Below are 17,293 nucleotides of genomic sequence, written 5' to 3'. Positions count from 1 at the left end.
CGGGTACTGCTCGGTTCCTGCATGCCAGTGGAAAACCGAAGAGAGCTGGAACAGTGCTCGGTTCGGGTACTGCTCGGTTCCTGCATGCCAGTGGAAAACCGAAGAGAGCTGGAACAGTGCTCGGTTCGGGTACTGCTCGGTTCCTGCGTGCCAGTGGAAAACCGAAGAGAGCTAGAACAGTGCTCGGTTGAAGTACTGCTCGGTTCCTGCATGCCAGTGGAAAACCGAAGAGAGCTGGAACAGTGCTCGGTTCGGGTATTGTTCGGTTCCAGCGTGCCAGTGGAAAACCGAAGAGAGCTAGAACAGTGCTCGGTTGAAGTACTGCTCGGTTCCTGCATGCCAGTGGAAAACCGAAGAGAGCTGGAACAGTGCTCGGTTCGGGTACTGCTCGGTTCCTGCATGCCAGTGGAAAACCGAAGAGAGCTGGAACAGTGCTCGGTTCGGGTACTGCTCGGTTCCTGCATGCCAGTGGAAAAGCGCCATTAAGCACAAGCAGAGGGGGAGACAGCAAAGAGACACTGTAAATCACTGAGACGCAATTGTAGATCTCAACCTGTCTCTGTGGCATAATGTTATTCGCTAGACCAACAGTAACGTTATCCAAAACAGCTATAATGGGCACGAAACCGCTCCCTGTTATAACTATCAAGCCCCAAGCATTTTTATTAATCCTTTCACTTTCATTCCTGCTTTCCAACACATCCAGCTAGCCTGCTTCTGTGGGCCCGGCCGGCGTATTATTCATCAACAAACCCCAGGTCACATGACCGCCAGGAGACTGGCAGCTGCAGCCTTGCCAGCTGGACCCCAGCATTTACAGCACATCTCAGCCAAGCATTGGAGGATTCTGGGTCCTTCCGAACTCCAAATTCTTCTTCCAAAACTTTTGTGTTAAAATAGGATAATTACCAAAAGGACTTTTTGATTGTCAAAGCAGGATTGGGACTTGCCATTTGCTGGCAGAATTGTGGTATCACTGTAATGGAACTACATCTGCTTGTAGATCTGACCTACCAAATAAATCCTCCACCTCCACACTGACCACGTACTTCTGCTGACTGATCATGGTCCCCATACGGCAGACCCTGGATCTTTGAAGGCTCTCTTTTCCCTGTGACTCTAAAATGAGAGGACTAATTCTTCTTTCTTTCCATCCATCCATTTCCAATCCTCTGCCTAACAGCCAAAACTATGAATTCCCTTTCCATCATACCAAATGTTCACACTGGTCTTCCATCTGTCTGGAGTTGATTTCCTGAATGCTAAGAATTTGATGTTCATTCTCCTGGAGTCAAATTACAATCATAGCGCTACCCCGCTTTCACTTCCAAATAATAAATTCATGATCAGCACCTACTGTCTACCACAGTTTCCACACCAAAACAAACATTCCATGATGCTTGTGACTTAATCCTCTAAAAACATGCTACAGGTTTAACTTAATATCGCAGTATGAAATCAACATGATGTATCACAAGATTTAGGTGACCCAGGTAAAATCCATGTACTGTAAGTCACATTTCTTCTTTGATAAAATAAATAGAAAACAGTATTTCATAGGATACAGCAATTTTGTCATTAGGAGCATTTTCTGCACCTGTGGAATAACAGTTAGGACCTTGGCAACCTCACCCAGGGCATACCACAGCCACGTGCCCTGTACTGCCTTGGACAGAGGCAACGTTGACCAGAATATAGGGTTAGAAGACAGATAGACCTTGCCCCAACCTAGGACACTGACCACTCCTCCAAGCGTCACTTACAAGGGCTTATCACACCTAAGCTCCACCCCGATGCCCAGGAAAGTAAGGACCCCTCACCTCTGGTGTTGGTTGCCATGTCTGCCACCTTCTGGAAGGCATCGAGGAAGGCCACCGCTGCCAGTACGGTTGTCCTAGTGGTATAGGAGGGGTCACACCATTCGTTTATGCAGTGATATAGCAGTGGCACACACATGCGACTTATACTTGCAACTTAAATTTGCAGATATTGAGTTATGGAGCAGTGAGATCAAAGGTTAAATCAAATCTACCCCAATGTCCCTCATGTTCAACTATTTTTAAAGAAAGTTTGAAATTTCAAACTGAAAGAAAGTCCTTTTTTGAGTATGATTGGGCAGTTGTGTCTCAATTTGGACACCACGTCCCGGATCATGTAATAGGAGAATCTGTACTGAATATCCCTATTTACCGTGCACATGTGGTGGCAAGCAGCGAGGCATCCATTTGGGACTTACCTGAGCTGGGAGTGTAACTTGGTGGCCTTGGCATTGAAGTCCTCCCACACTGGGTACGAGCACTAGAAGAGCAAACAGATGGGCAGGTGACAATCCTAAAGATACTCACACCTAGACATCAAGCCAATGTAGATCAATTCTTAGTTGCACGCTAAGTAGAACATGACAAAACTTCTAATGCCAGGTTGTGTACTCAATGGTAGCAATTGCTTAAAGAACATCTGGGTACAGGTGAAAGGAGCAGACCTGTCACTGCACAGCACCTGTTCCCCCTGAGCAGAGGTCTATCAAGATATGAACAGTTACAATTTATTTGTTTGCCAGACACTTACATGCAAAGCGGCACACAACTGAAAGCAGGGCTATACTGTCCCTGGAGCACCTGTGGGTTAAGTTGCTTAATGGGGAATAAACTCCACACACTATGGGATCTGAACCAATGACCATTGGAGCAGAGGCCCAGCATCCTTAAACCGCAGATCCATACACCACCCCCAGTGCTGCGTCTCAAGAACAGGGGGTCTTGTGTTCCAATTCTCAGACCAAGTCTGTCCAGCACAGAATGACAAACACAGTCCTTGAATAAACTGGCTTTACTAGACCTTTGTTTTCAGTCAGCATCGGCTCGCAATAAATACTTATTATTTAACGTACGCTGTGTTCAATCACTTTTGTACCAAACATCCCTTATTTCACGGCATTTTGCAACTAGTCCAGCAAGCATTTGGATTCCTTAAAAGTAACTTAAACATAAGCTTGTGAAATCTGACAATATCAGATTGTGAACTATTAAAATATCTCCGCAATCTGCCTTTACGGAGCAATCGTTAGCATTGTGCTACAGAGCACATTCTCTCAGCTGTACAGCTCATACTCGCATCTAAAGTTGTTTTGTCACCCTAATCCATGTTAACACACGAATAAACCGGTAATAAGTAACAGTGTGTAATACCTCCCTCTCCTTCGATCCCTCGTCCCAACATGTAATGCGAAACATGCAATAGATTTCCCTATAAAAAGGGGATTTGGTCCCTATAAAGAATTCAGCATCGGTAATATGGAGCTGGTTCGGATTTCCAAAACTGACACGGCGCAAACAGCAGTTATTTGTAAAATTTGCAAAGATAAGGTTTGCATGTTGCACAGTAGCACAACAAACCTTTTCATCACCTCAAAAGAAAACGCCGAAAAGAGCATGCCGAGTATGTTTCTCCTTTTAGGTTTGGTTGTACTGTTCAGTAACTTGCAAAACAGTCCTAAAAACATACATGACAAACAATCGTGATAAGGCTGTGGACTGTGGCTGAGTCTGAAAAAAAAATAGTAATATGATTTTATTGCCATATCGGTCACCCCGACTTGAACATGAAGAACAATAACAGCAAAACATTGTGCTAAGCACAGCTTTTGTGAAAAAAAGAAGAAAGAAGATGTGAATCTCGCCCATGACTTTTTAACAAGTGGGCAGTTGGAAGATGGACGGATGGATGGAATATAAATCGCATGCAATCCATTTCTTTTTAAGCATAAGCCAAACCAGAAACTGGAACAGCGGAAGCAGAGAAGCCGATCAGGAGACCCAGGACCGGCAACCCAATTTCCCAACGTCACCACTGGAGTAAGCTGTGTAAACTGCTAGTCGATCTGGACACCTAAACTGAAGGCCTGCCTAAGGTAGCAGGTACCAAGGGGGGAGGGGGGGGGGGGAGGTGGAGCTTTGAGGCAGCCCTAACAGGAAGAGTAGCCATGGTAACAGGAAGAGTAGCCATGGTAACAGGAAGCCCAGTGCCACATCGTGGATTTCTCTTACCTGTACCTATAGGCAATGAGGAGGAAATTTTAGGTCACACCATTCCAAAATCCTCAGTTTGAACTGTCTAATGGTTAATCCACAAGCGGTTAGTTAAATAACACTTCTCTGTGCCTGACTGGTGTTTCGTTTGCTGCCATCCGAAAAAGCAGAGAGGTCGAGTTTAGACAAAAATTCTGCTTCCCATCAGAGATACCATATAACATGGAGAAACACACGCATTGCATGGCCGGTATCAGAAACGCAGGGAAATGTGGCCGAGAGAGAGCTATAGCATTCAGTTAGCCGTATCTTAGCAATGGCTACAATGGCCAAAAGGCTCATTTTAATTAGAATGCCCAACATTCCCATTTGGCTACCTCATGATTCACACGTACTCCCCTTTTCCTAGGAATTCAGTGCAGGGATGGCATGGACCAGAGATCTCCTTACCACAGGTCACCACCCCTGAATTCCATCAAACTTAGTCTATTCCTGACCTCATCCATCTTCAAAACACTTTTATACATCCAATAAAAGCTCTGTAATGGGACTACAACCTAGAACGTGGTGTTAAATTATTTGCTGGCAAAAACAAGCAAAATGCACTTAGTCAGAAAAGGACTGAGTTCATCACGGATTCCGCTTAATGCTTCCCCCGCAGTTTAAAAGCATAAAGGACTCGGAACGTCTTAAGGCATTTATATTTAATTGATACATTTATTTAATATCTATACTAAACAATATCAACAAAGGTAAAATGATACAGTAAATAAACACCCCGGCATGGACATAAATGGTAAAATGGACACAGAAAATGTTCCACACCAAAGCTGAGCGACAAATTTAACAAATGCCTCTAAGAGATGGGGGATCTTTCACAGCGTATTTATTTGGCCAAATAATTAGGTGTTACAATGTTTGGACAGTGGGTAGAGGTCACTGGACAGAGTGTGGTATAGTAGGACAGGATTGGCCATATCAATTTGAAGAAATAAGAACCGCTCGCCCCCAGGTCCCCGACAATAATATTTCGCAGGCAGCAGGCCTATTGGTTCAAAACAGGACACGGCATTTAATATATACCAGAAGGGTGCCATCTCTCGGGGGGGGGTTAAGAGAGTTGTGTAGCTCCTCACATCCAGAGAGATCCGCCCAGCTTAATGAATTCGTATAATTCAGCTTAAGTTACACCGTATACCTTTCGGAAGCTGGAAGTCACATCTTAGCCCAGGAGGTATTCAGGCGAACTGAACTACATGACCCTGCCTTAAACATTCCTCTGTATTTGTTTCTGGTGACCAGGATAAACTCTTAGATGCATCATCAGTAATCTTTGCTTTACAGCACATACACTGCACATATTGCAGAGCTCTAAAATAACATAATTTTAGAGTGTTGGAGGGTGAAAACAGAGAGATACTGAATGATTTATTGAATACACACTACTCAGTTTCCAAAATGTGATCTTAGGCAGTATTTTCTGGAATCGTGCTGATAAACCCTGCATCTGTCAGACGATATTCCTGTTTAAACAAAGAAGAGAGCCAGTAACACGATAACTGAGCTTCTGACAGAAAAGTTTCAAATTCAAATTGCGGGAGAAGTTATAAACTACCCCTTATTTAGACTGTTAACCTGAATAGCTTAAGCCAATTATTCAGGTGTGTGATTACAGGGGAAAAAAGCTGAGCCTACAAAATGTGCAGTGCAGAGAATAACTATCATGCGTTTCTCAGACAATAACACTGGATGATGACAGTGACCAGAGCAGCACCCAGCCCTCAATCCAGTGGAACTACTTTGGATAAACTGGAATTTGGAATTATGGCAGAACTAGTGAAGCATAATGGTTTAAGGGAAACATGGAGCACAAGACCACCAGCGTAGGGCAGCGTCTCCACCAGCCCCGAAGCCATCGTGCTATGAATTCCTACTCATAATCACAGACGCCTACTGGTGGGATAGAATGGGATGCAAGGCTGGATAGAAGCTGTAGCTAAAACGAAGACACTCCTCAAACGGGTACCGGATAATTGAACGGATGCATGGATGGATGGATGAACATAATTGCAAAAGCATTTGATGAACAAGAATTCATTTCGGGCACTTTGGCTGAGGCAACGAAAAAACCTAAACAGCATCTTCTTTAACAAACATCTCAATGACTCGTGTGAAAGACAGCAAAATTACACCAAAGCCTGAGGTCACGAAAGAAAAAAAGGAAATCTCACACCCCCACACACCCCCACACACCCCAGGCCTGCCGCCCTGTTTATAGCGCCAGTGAGGCATTACTTTCTCCATTTCCATCGTTATATTTGTGAGACGAGATCGGCTGCAGATAAATTAATGCATTCAATTTGCTGTCCTGTATGAGGGCAAGGCTCAGAAAGACATAAAATCAATGGCAGTTCTCTAAAAAGATCTCTGCACGGCCATTTTCTGCTTTGTCACCGGTGGAAAGGTCACTGAATGGCTCTTCATCTCAGCAAAAACTGCAGGCAGGTTTCTTTTCGAAGAAACACTGTGGGCGTTTTTGTTTTGTTTTGTTTAACCTTACTCACCAAATCATCGTCTGACCCACCACCAATGGATTTGTTCCAAGGATCCATTCATGGATTTATTCATGTTTCAAACGTATTTCGAGTTTTGATAAAAACGAGTCACGTCCCGTAGACTAAAAGGTGGGTTTAATGTCGAACATCTGTGAGGTTCTTCTTAAAATGACTAAACATGAAGAGCCATCCCGCCTTCGAGGAACAGAAAATGATTAACAACCAAGTGCACGGTGCCACAACTGCATAATCTTTAAGAGTTTAGGTTAAAAAAAAACACTTACTTCATAATTCCTTGCCACCATTGACAGTTATATTGTCAGCAAATAATGGCTGCGACTGCTTTACTTCAACAAATTAAAAAAAAGACAAAAATCAATGCCTGGCATCTGTCCAACAGCAGTGTGAGAACTAAAAAGATCACATTCGGCTGGAATGTGCCAGACCAGGAACTATCTAAGCAGAGACACTGATGGTTCTGCCATCGCTCCCCTTGTAAAACAACTAACGTGAAAGGGGGGGGTTGACAGGGACACCCAGTTTGTCCCCTTTAATCATTATCAACTTTCCGTACCACTTTGACGCATGTTTGCGACTGTGACTGACGAGTGCGATAATATGTCAGCAAAGTGGAACAACAGTAAAATCAAAGCAAGAACCTCTGACTGAAGATGCTACCTTTCAAAGTAAGACCTCAACGGCATTGATGACATTCAAGACCAAGGTGGGGGAGGGGCGGTTTCAGATCAAGGAAGAAAAGGCAATTACAACAAACAGGCCGCCCAGTCCACAGTTTGTACAACCCAGGACACTGTTCAGCTTATAACAACAGAGCAGATAAGCAGCACGAAGACAGCCAACCTTTCCTATAATGACACTGGGAATTAAACTACAATTTTCAAAACAATCAGAGGTGCCCTGCATGCAGCAATAACAGCCGGGGAAGGCAGGCAGTATCTAGGGTGACATCTTAAATTGTTTCATTCAGTAGTTCCTTCACTTAGCAATGATGGTGAGGAGGCTGAATGCTGCAGCAGTTTAAAGGTCTCAATGCCTAAGAATATAACGGTTTGGATATATTTCCTTGATAAACATAGATCAACAAAATATAGCCCATATCATGCATGGATTAGTCCACCCTGTAAGAAATAAATATGAAGACACAAAACTAAATATACTTTAAAAAAAAACTTCATTGGCTTTTCCAATTTTGGTTTATGTAGCTATGATACACATTCTCCGCTGTAGAATTAATTCTCTGCTTTATTTTCTCCAGTTTTGTGGCTACGGCTGCAACTTCATTTTCTTGGCTCGTTCTTTTCTATGGGCATTTCATGCTATGACCTCGTCTTGTGATCCTATCACCCAGTTACTCAGTTGACATGGTGGAAACATAACCGACAGCATTATTCTAGGGAACAGGCAAGAAAAGCAAGTAACAGAATGTTTCAATTTTCAAAAAAGAAAATAAAAAGTTTCCCATGGGCATCATTAAAGCTTTTTTTAATTTAACTCCCAGAGCACTTAAGATCACTCCTCAGGGCAGTTAACTACAGCGGCTAAGATCGGTCCAGTCTTAGTGCACCCTTAATGGAAACCATCATTTCACAGTCCTAACATATGTAGACCATATGCAAATTATACCAAAAATGCTAAGTTAACACTGTTTTCGGGGTGCTTTTAAAATGTAGGAATGCATTTTTATGTATATCATTCACGTATATTTTTAATTTTATTCTCTCGATTAAAATTTTTGCAAATATGCCTTTTGCGAATGCATTTTCTCTTGGTGCACAGGCTTTTCACTGAATGGAGTTCAGTGACACCAGCACCACAGTGATAAGCACGATTACTGAAGCTATTCTGTCCGTACGTGTGCACAGCTGTCACTGTGGCAACAATGTCATCCCAGATTCAGTTCAGAGACGCTGAGGATGGGCATGAAAGCTGCTCAGGAAAATAAGTATTAAATTGTGAATGTGACACCAACAACAGGGAATCTGTTAATTAAGGTTGTAAAAAAAAGAATGTAGCCGTTCAAGTTCTCACTGACTTTTGTGCACATGAAAAGGAGCAGCGATGTTTAGCCTAAGAATACATTAGTTCTGAGTACTCAGGTTGTCGGATTGTACAGATTTCCCCAGCCCTTTAAAATTGCGGTCAAAACAGATTTTCTCCACTTGCGAGACAAGTATGCAAACTATAACATTCATACACAGAAAGCAACATAATATTGCGGGTGATTGCGAAGGCATTTGCTTAGACAGCACTGTTTTGCAGACATGTCGGCTTTCCATTGTACCAGTCATTTAGCCTAATGTTAAGCTGCTTCCTAACACATGCTTAGCACTTAAAATTACTATTAATACCTGAATACAACTATACAACTGCCGTTTCTGCACGCATAAAAATACAAACTGTGCCCCGTGCATAAAATAAAGGTAAAAAATAGTCGCCGAATTAAAAACAACCCCGCACAAGTGAAGTGGGATTAGTGGTGGCGGGGGCTTGAGTAGGGGGACAAGTGCATCTGCATAGGAATAGCCTTACATTTCATTTATTCGGCGTCTATTTTTGTTGTATGGTATGATACAGTACCTTCATGTCATTAACGATTGCCTGGAAGAGCCCTCCAAGCGCTCCACACTCTTTTTCCACCGTCTCCATGTTAACAAATCCACCTTTCACAAATTATTTAGTAGACAAAATTATAATAAGAGAAAAAAAAATCAATTATTTCCAATGAAGAGATGGTGACTTTCGGCGTTTCTTCGCCCCCACTCTGCTCTCCCTCCCCGGGAACCGGGATGTATATTTATGATTGCCAGAAAAATAATAAACAAATGAGATGAAGTGCTGGCGGTGGTCCCTCTTCTCTACCCCGTTCACGATCAGCGTGTGATGGACAGTGGGGAGGTTTCTTCTCTCCCCTCTCACGCCCGGATTTACTCTTCAAGGCAGAAGAACACGGGGACATACGGCCGGAAGGGCATTTTAATCCTCAGAGAACGATTTTAAAAGTCAGAATGAGCCTCTTGGAAAAAAATAAGCATAAAATTAGACAGAGGCAAATCAAAATGAGAAAGGCGTCCCCCCGTGAGCGCTGGGTTTCCAGTGATCGGACTGCAGGCAGCCGTCTGGAGGCTGTGGAGTGGAAGGGCTGTAATCCGATCCGTGGGAGTCGGAGGGGGGCCCGTCCGCCGGCTTCCCTGTCACACGCCTCCTCGCCCAGACCAACATACGGGCACACAAGCATGTCCGTATCCTGTATCGCTTTCTAAAGGGGGTGGCTGGGTGCATGGCTGGGGGGTCGAGATCGGAGGGGCTTACTGCCTTGCAAATGAAACCGCTGCGTGCTCGAAGGGACGCATTAAGCTGAAAATGCAAGGTGCTTTGTCTGGAATACTTTTGTAAAAGGGAGAAAAGTCAACATCTTGTTTTTTGTTATTCGGACTAAAATGCCATCATTGCTATGGCACATGAAATAAGTTAACATGAAAGTTAATGAAACCTACACTTAAACATTTAAAATATGAATTTAAGACAAAACTATATATAGGGCCTACAATTGTGTTTATAAACATTATATTAAAAATGTTACATCTCCTGATTTTAAGGTGCACGTGCTATTTACCGGGATAAATTACTAAATTAATACAGTGCAAAAGTTCAAGTTATTTGGCGAATTTTAATAATAAAAACACTGATGCATTCAAGTGTGGATAATTTAGGCCGATACAAGATCCTGGAAATCAATGACTGATTAACGGCATCCATCCGCCTTTGGGGTTCACTCCCCGCAAAATCTGTCAACTATAAGACGGGTTTTACAATTCGCAGCGCATGCCTAAAACTAATCTGTTTTTGTCCCGCCTAATTTCATATCTTAATTTCTCTCACATTTCACCCATTTACAAGTCGGCTATTTACTTAAAGTTAAGGAACTCGCAGTGTAAAGCTCAACGCTTACCCTAAGACCTGGAACAGTACGTACACTTAGGTAACGATCCCACACTCCGGCGCCGACAGACTTTGTGCCCATAAGCCACGTTTGCTCGCTACGTTCATTTAAATGGAAATCAGCTGCAGGTTGACAGCTTTAAGTGCTGACTTGTTAAAACTTCCTTTCGGATATCGGAGCACTTTCTGGAGGGTGTTAACGTAAATACCGCTTCCCTGTCACATCCACCACATTTGCCAGAAACCGTGGTTAAGATTCCATGAAACAGCTTAAAGTTGAGGGAAAATGTCAATACTAAATTTTGACACTGAACTTTGCAATTATCCCGAGTAAGTCAGCTTCGATAACAGTCTTTAAATCACCGTAAAAAGTATGCGTGAAAGTGTATGAATGACCTACTTTTATAACCGTCAATAATATGTTTAAGAAATGTGTTACAAGAAAGATAAGTTGTGCACAGCTGGGTCTTATTAATATTAAATCTCGTTGAGACATAGCAGCAGATTGGGGCTTCGTGTCTAGGAACCTAACAAGATTAGCACCTTTTTTAGCTCAGCACCAGAGCGCTGGTTAAAATATATTAAGTTAAACTGCAGGTCATGCTGAAGTTGTGACAACCAGCTCTTTCCCATCCAAGATAGGCAACGGTCATTGTCCCGTCTTCGTCCTTCTCTCCGGCCGGTCGAAGACCAGGACCTCACCTCTTTATGGCAGGCTTCTGGTGTCTGCTTTGAGCTGCAGTTCTGAAAGCAGGCGCAACTTTCCAAATGAGCTGGCAGGTCCCGGCTTCTATTGGCACTGCCCTGCGTGGTCGCCAGCCAAGTTGTACACAGCTCAGCGGGGCCATCGAAAGGACCACATTGTCACCGTATTCTCACCAAATTCGAAGGCTGACGTACTCACCGCTCCAGTGTCCATTCTCTCCAGCTTCCTACCTCTAACCCAGATTCAGTCTCCTATTCAATTGTTCGATACACCTCTATCCTTTAAATTCATAGCTAATCTCCTTATTTTAATCATCATATCAAGCTAGAAGTAAACTGAATTTCTTTTACGTGTATCTTTATAAATAAATAAAATATATATTATCCATCTTAAAAACTAAATTTTAATTGAACTGTTACGACTAATACATTTAATTACATCCAAGAACAGGAATTATTCAGACTTGTGTTTCGATGCACATTGATCTTACAATAGCACAATGGCTGACAAGTTCAAACTGCTAAATGATTAACATAATTTAATCCTGGACATATCATGTCCACAAAACAACAACCCATGGCTGAGGATAGTTCCTTGGTTCGCTAGGCTGACAAAAAGGCAAGAACAAGGACTGTGTGACCTTGTTCCCACAAAAGCAGATGGGCAGTGGAGGAAAAAAAAAGACAAGAGTAAAGTAATAACATATGGTCCATGATTTACTGGAGTTCTCTCCTTATAGCAGATAGCAGTCATTTCACAGGAGACCGTGGGGTTCTAGGGAAGCATGCGAGAGGGGCAGGAGGCTGGGAGCAGACAGGGGAGCGACAGAGATGGGGTGGTGAGGAAAAGGTGAGGACATATTAAAAACAAAAAGATGGTGGAAAGTGAAGTTAGACAGCATCTGAAATGGAGGGAACTCTGATAGATAACAATGTGCATCTACCAGGAGATAAAAAGGAGACAGAATAAGGAATTTGTTCCAAAACTCTTCCAAGGCACCCGCCAACATCTTCCCCCTATTTAGAACCAAACCTTGTACGATCATATTAAGACATTACAAATCAAGGTCATAAATTACAGCACATAATGGGGAGTACAGGTCCCCCACCAATATTCAGATGGGCTCACAATGTCTTCCTCAATATATTATAATTACGGCTTTGCCCCCCCCCCCCCCCCAGTGTTGACTCCTTGACTACGGGCTTCTTACAAATGAATGCCAGGCCAGAAAGCACAGCTTCAGGCACCCAAAACAGGCTTCAAGCTTCAAGACCAAGGAGACTGTCGTGTGTACTCATCCATGTTGTTTTTGACAGCTGGTGGACACCGTGGCCAATGCAGAAGTGAGTACAGAACATTTATGGACAAATGGAAAAAAGCCAACAACTACAAAAAAAGCAAAAAATAATAATAATGTATATTCAAGCTTTGACTAACATGGAACTGGACCCCGCCAAGGTGTAAATTCATGTTTGGTGGATGTGTGCATCCATAATGGCACCTCCATCAAAGCTATTAAAAAAAAAAACTCATAAAAAAGGTAAAGCAGATACGTCATGCCTACAGTATGTTCAATAGTTTAAAACTGCATTAGCGCTAAAGTGTCTTTCTGGTCATAATGGCGATCTTGGTTATCGGCTTCCTTCGGGTTTCACAGCACCAGCTTCCGGTCGGAGCACTCAGCCCGTCCGGCCCGCTGGTGCCGAACCTCCAGGTGCTTCCTCTGGACCCGGTCGAAGTGCTGCAGCAGTTCTCTGTAGTCGACGCGTGAGGAGGCTGGACACCTGGAGCCCGGAGAGCTCTTCAGATCAGGCCTGGAAGGACAAGGTTGACACAAACAAAGCAGTCACTTAAGAAATGACAAAGAATGACCCTCGGTGACCCCCGAAGTCAAAGAGGAAGGGGAAGACGGGCACTTTAAAGGATGGGTCTGTGGGTGCCGTGGCTGGAAAATGTCCTGGGGCACTTGGCATGCGTCTCACTGACTCACTGGATTAGCCTGGACTTTCAGTCAAATATCAGGCTTAGCTTCTGTCATCTCTGGGCCTTCCTGTCACCTAAAACTGCCATGTTCAGTAAGCCTTACAGGAAATCATTATGAAGTACTTATAAAACGCTACACTTCCCTAAAGCCTGGATGGGAATAAGCAAAAAATCTCAGAACAGAAGCTTTTTATTTTCTGACTACAGTAAAAACAAAACGATATGCCATCCGGATCATCTTGGCAGGTACAGACCTTAAAACGAACCATATCAGGTGTAACAGGAGCCTTACAATCACTTTCTAGCATGACATTTTTGCACAATTATGGCCCGTTGACATGGATGTTTCGCCTCTGAAGCCTTGCATGTTGTTCTGGATAAGAATACAACCGAGTAAAAATCACAAAAATAGGATGGTAACCCCAGTTTTTACAAACAGAATTCCATTAATCAAATTTCCCTGATAATTCAGTGTAGGGCTGCAGTGAGCCTAGAGTCTGTCCAAGAATGCCGAGGCCACGAGAGAGGGGACACCAGGAGGAAGCCATTCCATCACGGCAAACAAACATCATTTGATTCCTTAATAAGTGTGCTGAAGAGGGCTAATGAGTTTCTCTGAAGCGCCATCCCAGGGGAACCACGGCAATGGAAAAACAACAATGGACACTTTCCAAAATTCTTTCCTTTGGCTCGGGGTTTTTGACCACGTCAGCAACATCATTTCAAAATGGGAGGACTCTTATTGAGACACAGTGCATTGTCAGCTGGCTCAGCTCACATTCAAACCAGGAAGACTCCTCTGTGTAGAGAAGCCACTGTAATTCAAAGATGAAGCAATATATCATTTATTAACAACGCCTAAGAGAAACAGCAGGAAAAATATTAGAGCAAAGGAATATGAGGTGCAATAAACATTTTATCTATGCAGCATTCCCTCTTCCAGACAACCTCAACCTGTACACGTTACTGCAAGCGAGCATGACATGTGACAAACAGCCCCCCAGAGATGCATTGACAGATAAAAAAAAAAACAGATAAAACACTAATTGTCTCAGTCTTTTTGATACTACCTCTGAACAAGCAGAGTGAGATCAGAGGTTTTTACCCAAGGGACTCCATACCGTCCTGAAGATTAGGAAAATCCCACACATATATTGTCCTCAGGGGGAAAATTAAGACCACGCAAAGGGACAAGAACAAATGGATCTGTCAGATAAACAACCATGGATGTTGAATAAAAATCCGAGCAAAAAATCTTAACTCGGAATTCATTTGGACCAAATTCACCTTCACTCAATTGTAAGAGTAGATACTATAAAATGGCAGCAGGTAGAGCTGTTTAGGTAAAATGAGGCTTCTCCCCCCACATTGTGGGGGATTACCAAGTACACACATTGCTTTAACCCAGTGTAATCAACTGTAATATAACAATTATTGGTTACTGCTTTGGTCGTTCCTGGGTTAAACCTTCTGAGTTTACACCTTCTGTGGCCTAGTGAAGTTCAAGGAGCTTCATGAGTTCTGCCCGCCCGTCGCGGTCTGGGTGTAAGTACTCACACGGTCCTCATGAGCTCAGGGTTGGGTACGCAGTGCAGCCGGTGGGAGAGCATCTGGAAGGCCTGGCTCTGGGGCAGCAGCATCAGGAGGCCGTACAGAGCCTTGATCAGGTAGGGGTTATTCTCCACATCAAGCAGCTGCAGGCGCAGGTCTGGTGAGGAAAACACAGGGGACCAAGGCAGGAGAACATGATGCCCACCATGAGATAAAGTCCCATCTTAAAATTTTACTGTGTGTTTGGAATGACCACTGGTCCAATCAAATTTTGTACACGTACCAAATTTTTAAATATATTGTCAAACATATTACATACAAGTTCATTTGGCCCACTATAAGAAAGCATGCTGACAATAGATGGGAAATGACACAATAGAATGTGTGTGCGTGTATGTGTGTGGGGGGGGGGGGGGGGGGGGGTATAATCTCATTTGTGCTGCTTCATTTTCACCTTTGTAATCATGCAAAGGCATGAATACACACAAACGGGACACGCTAGCAGCAAAAACAAAATATTAAACACCTCAGCACACAAGGAACAGCAGAGAGTAACAGGCATGAGAACCGTCTGGCAACTGGCACCCCTGGACGCTAACAAGTGAGCTGAAGATCCAGGCAGTGGTGATTTAGACACGAGCACCGAGGGCCACTTACAGGTGAAGATGGGGCTCTCGATGAGCTGTACCAGCTTGTCCACCTCCATCAGGAAATCCACAGTCACTTCCAGATCGCCACTGGTGGGCTGAGGTCAAGGACAACTAAGTCATACCTGACAGTATAGAAAAAAAAACCTATGCAAAAGGTAGGGCCATCTATAAAATACTAAGTGGGGCTCCACTCTTCGGTCAGTATTTTGGAAATAGAAATATGAGCAGTTAATTGCAATACCACACCATACTAAATATCCATTTTTTGAGCTGTAAGAAACACAAGTGAAAATATTCATTATGTTTTGCATCTATGCATAAATTAAATGAATACAACATTTCACAGTGGCAAAGAACTTCCAGGGAACTAATATATTAAACAAAGGACACAGGCCTATGGCGTTAATCTTTGTCACAGCAAACTTCTCTTGCTATTGGTGAATGCCATTCTGCTGTTGAACATCACCTCTGTCATTGGACAGAGACCACAAAAGGGCATGGCCTGGATCAACGAGAACAAACCAGCATTCCCTTGGTCGTCATGGAGATGGGGGGCGGGGGAAATCACCATTGCAAAAGGATGAGAAAAAACAAATTTTAAATCTTTCAAAGTCAGTGAGCCTAAATAATTTGTGCTGCTGTCTCATGTGGCAATTATAATTTGTTCTTTCTGTGACAGAACAGCTGTAATTTTTCTCACTTACATTGCAGGATTAAAGATTCCAGAACAGTCTAAACAGGACAATAAAGGCAGAACAATTATGGGTGATTTGACACCCTCCACACCCACAGATCACAGTAATGGCCAGATGTCAGACATCGACATTATCTTTATATTCAGAACCTCACACACAAACGTTACATGTAGAATATTCTGAGCAACAGATGTGTCCACATTTATAAAAATCCACCAATCACTAGTGCGAGGCTCCAGGTCTCTTAATATTCACCCCACAAAAATCAAAGCTTTATACAGACTGCAATTCAAGACCTATTAGAGTAACAGCGATAACAAACCCACAGACACACTCACATATTCTTGCTTTTTGTATCATTTTCTGAACTGAACTTGCTCCCCTGTTTCTCCCCCATTTACTTCTGAACTATTGAAACATTTAAGGTCACCACTCGTTTGCAGACCACACAATTACAGCCGGCACAGGTCAGCTGGGGGGCCTCTCGCGCACACAAACCTCCAGAGATGAAAAAACAGCTTGAAACACAGGGAAACGCTATATTTTTGATGCAGTAAACCCCCACCACCTCCTCTCAGGGGGTCCCACCCCCGAAATTTGAACAAAAACAGGGTGCTTTGACACCAAGCTTGGAGTCCAGCTGAGCCGGGGGGGGGGGGGGGGGCTTAAATGTGCTCGCTCCACTCGCTGGCCGTTTATAAAAAAAGATGGAGAGGAGTTCAGGGTTATTGTGTTTAACTGATGGTGTGGAAGAGGACCACGCTGGAACCAGCCTCATTCGGCAGAGTTTGCTTAGTTACAGAGTTCAGGGTTTTTAATTCTGCACCCCCCCCCCATGTCACCAACATAGCATGACTGAATCTGTACGCTCACTGGAACGCAGCAGACCCAGTCATTTGAATATTACATATCACCCTGCTGTTCCACCAGATTATTCCAGAACCGGTGTCAGCCGAAGCTAAATAAAATCATTTGGGCTAACCATTGTCTGGTTAAGAATGCAAACCAGCAATGGACCTCAGAGGCAGTTCTCCTTCGGAGCGCGCTAGCGATCCCTCATATTGCTGAAGAATGTCAGGAGCCCCGAAAGCAAAAAATAATGAAGCACAGGAGTGAAGACCAGGAAACAGAAGACACAACCGAGGAATGATAATAAGACAGAGGG

At 43.5% G+C, this 17,293-nt stretch overlaps 2 protein-coding genes across 10 annotated transcripts in view; both read right to left on the bottom strand.

Moving 5' to 3' along the window:
* mtss1lb (MTSS I-BAR domain containing 2b) overlaps positions 1-9,836 on the bottom strand; it is a 55,934-nt gene extending 46,098 nt beyond the window's left edge. For 4 of the 9 annotated variants that reach the window (XR_007381935.1, XR_007381936.1, XM_048972793.1 and 1 more), the window contains exons 1-3: positions 9,182-9,836; positions 2,237-2,298; positions 1,821-1,894 (exon numbers count right to left, since the gene is read on the bottom strand). Coding sequence is in view for 7 of the 9 variants with exons in the window: in XM_048972793.1 (XP_048828750.1) it covers positions 1,821-1,894; positions 2,237-2,298; positions 9,182-9,250 (205 nt within the window). In the remaining 2 variants the exon portion in view is untranslated. The remainder of the gene's footprint in view (positions 1-1,820; positions 1,895-2,236; positions 2,299-9,181) is intronic. The other 5 variants (XM_048972794.1, XM_048972797.1, XM_048972798.1 and 2 more) reach the window with 3 other exon arrangements.
* A 1,793-nt stretch (positions 9,837-11,629) lies between these two features.
* The window catches only part of vac14 (vac14 homolog (S. cerevisiae)), a 30,682-nt gene continuing 25,018 nt past the window's right edge, over positions 11,630-17,293 (bottom strand). Inside the window, exons 18-20 of the mRNA XM_048973006.1 lie at positions 15,441-15,520; positions 14,790-14,940; positions 11,630-13,063 (exon numbers count right to left, since the gene is read on the bottom strand). Coding sequence (XP_048828963.1) covers positions 12,901-13,063; positions 14,790-14,940; positions 15,441-15,520 — 394 coding nt within the window. The 3' untranslated portion in view covers positions 11,630-12,900. The remainder of the gene's footprint in view (positions 13,064-14,789; positions 14,941-15,440; positions 15,521-17,293) is intronic.

The sequence above is a fragment of the Brienomyrus brachyistius genome, chromosome 13, assembly GCF_023856365.1.
Source record: "Brienomyrus brachyistius isolate T26 chromosome 13, BBRACH_0.4, whole genome shotgun sequence".
NCBI lineage: Eukaryota > Metazoa > Chordata > Actinopteri > Osteoglossiformes > Mormyridae > Brienomyrus > Brienomyrus brachyistius.
Note: the sequence above shows the minus strand (reverse complement) of the source record. Positions and strands in the feature narration are given on the sequence as shown.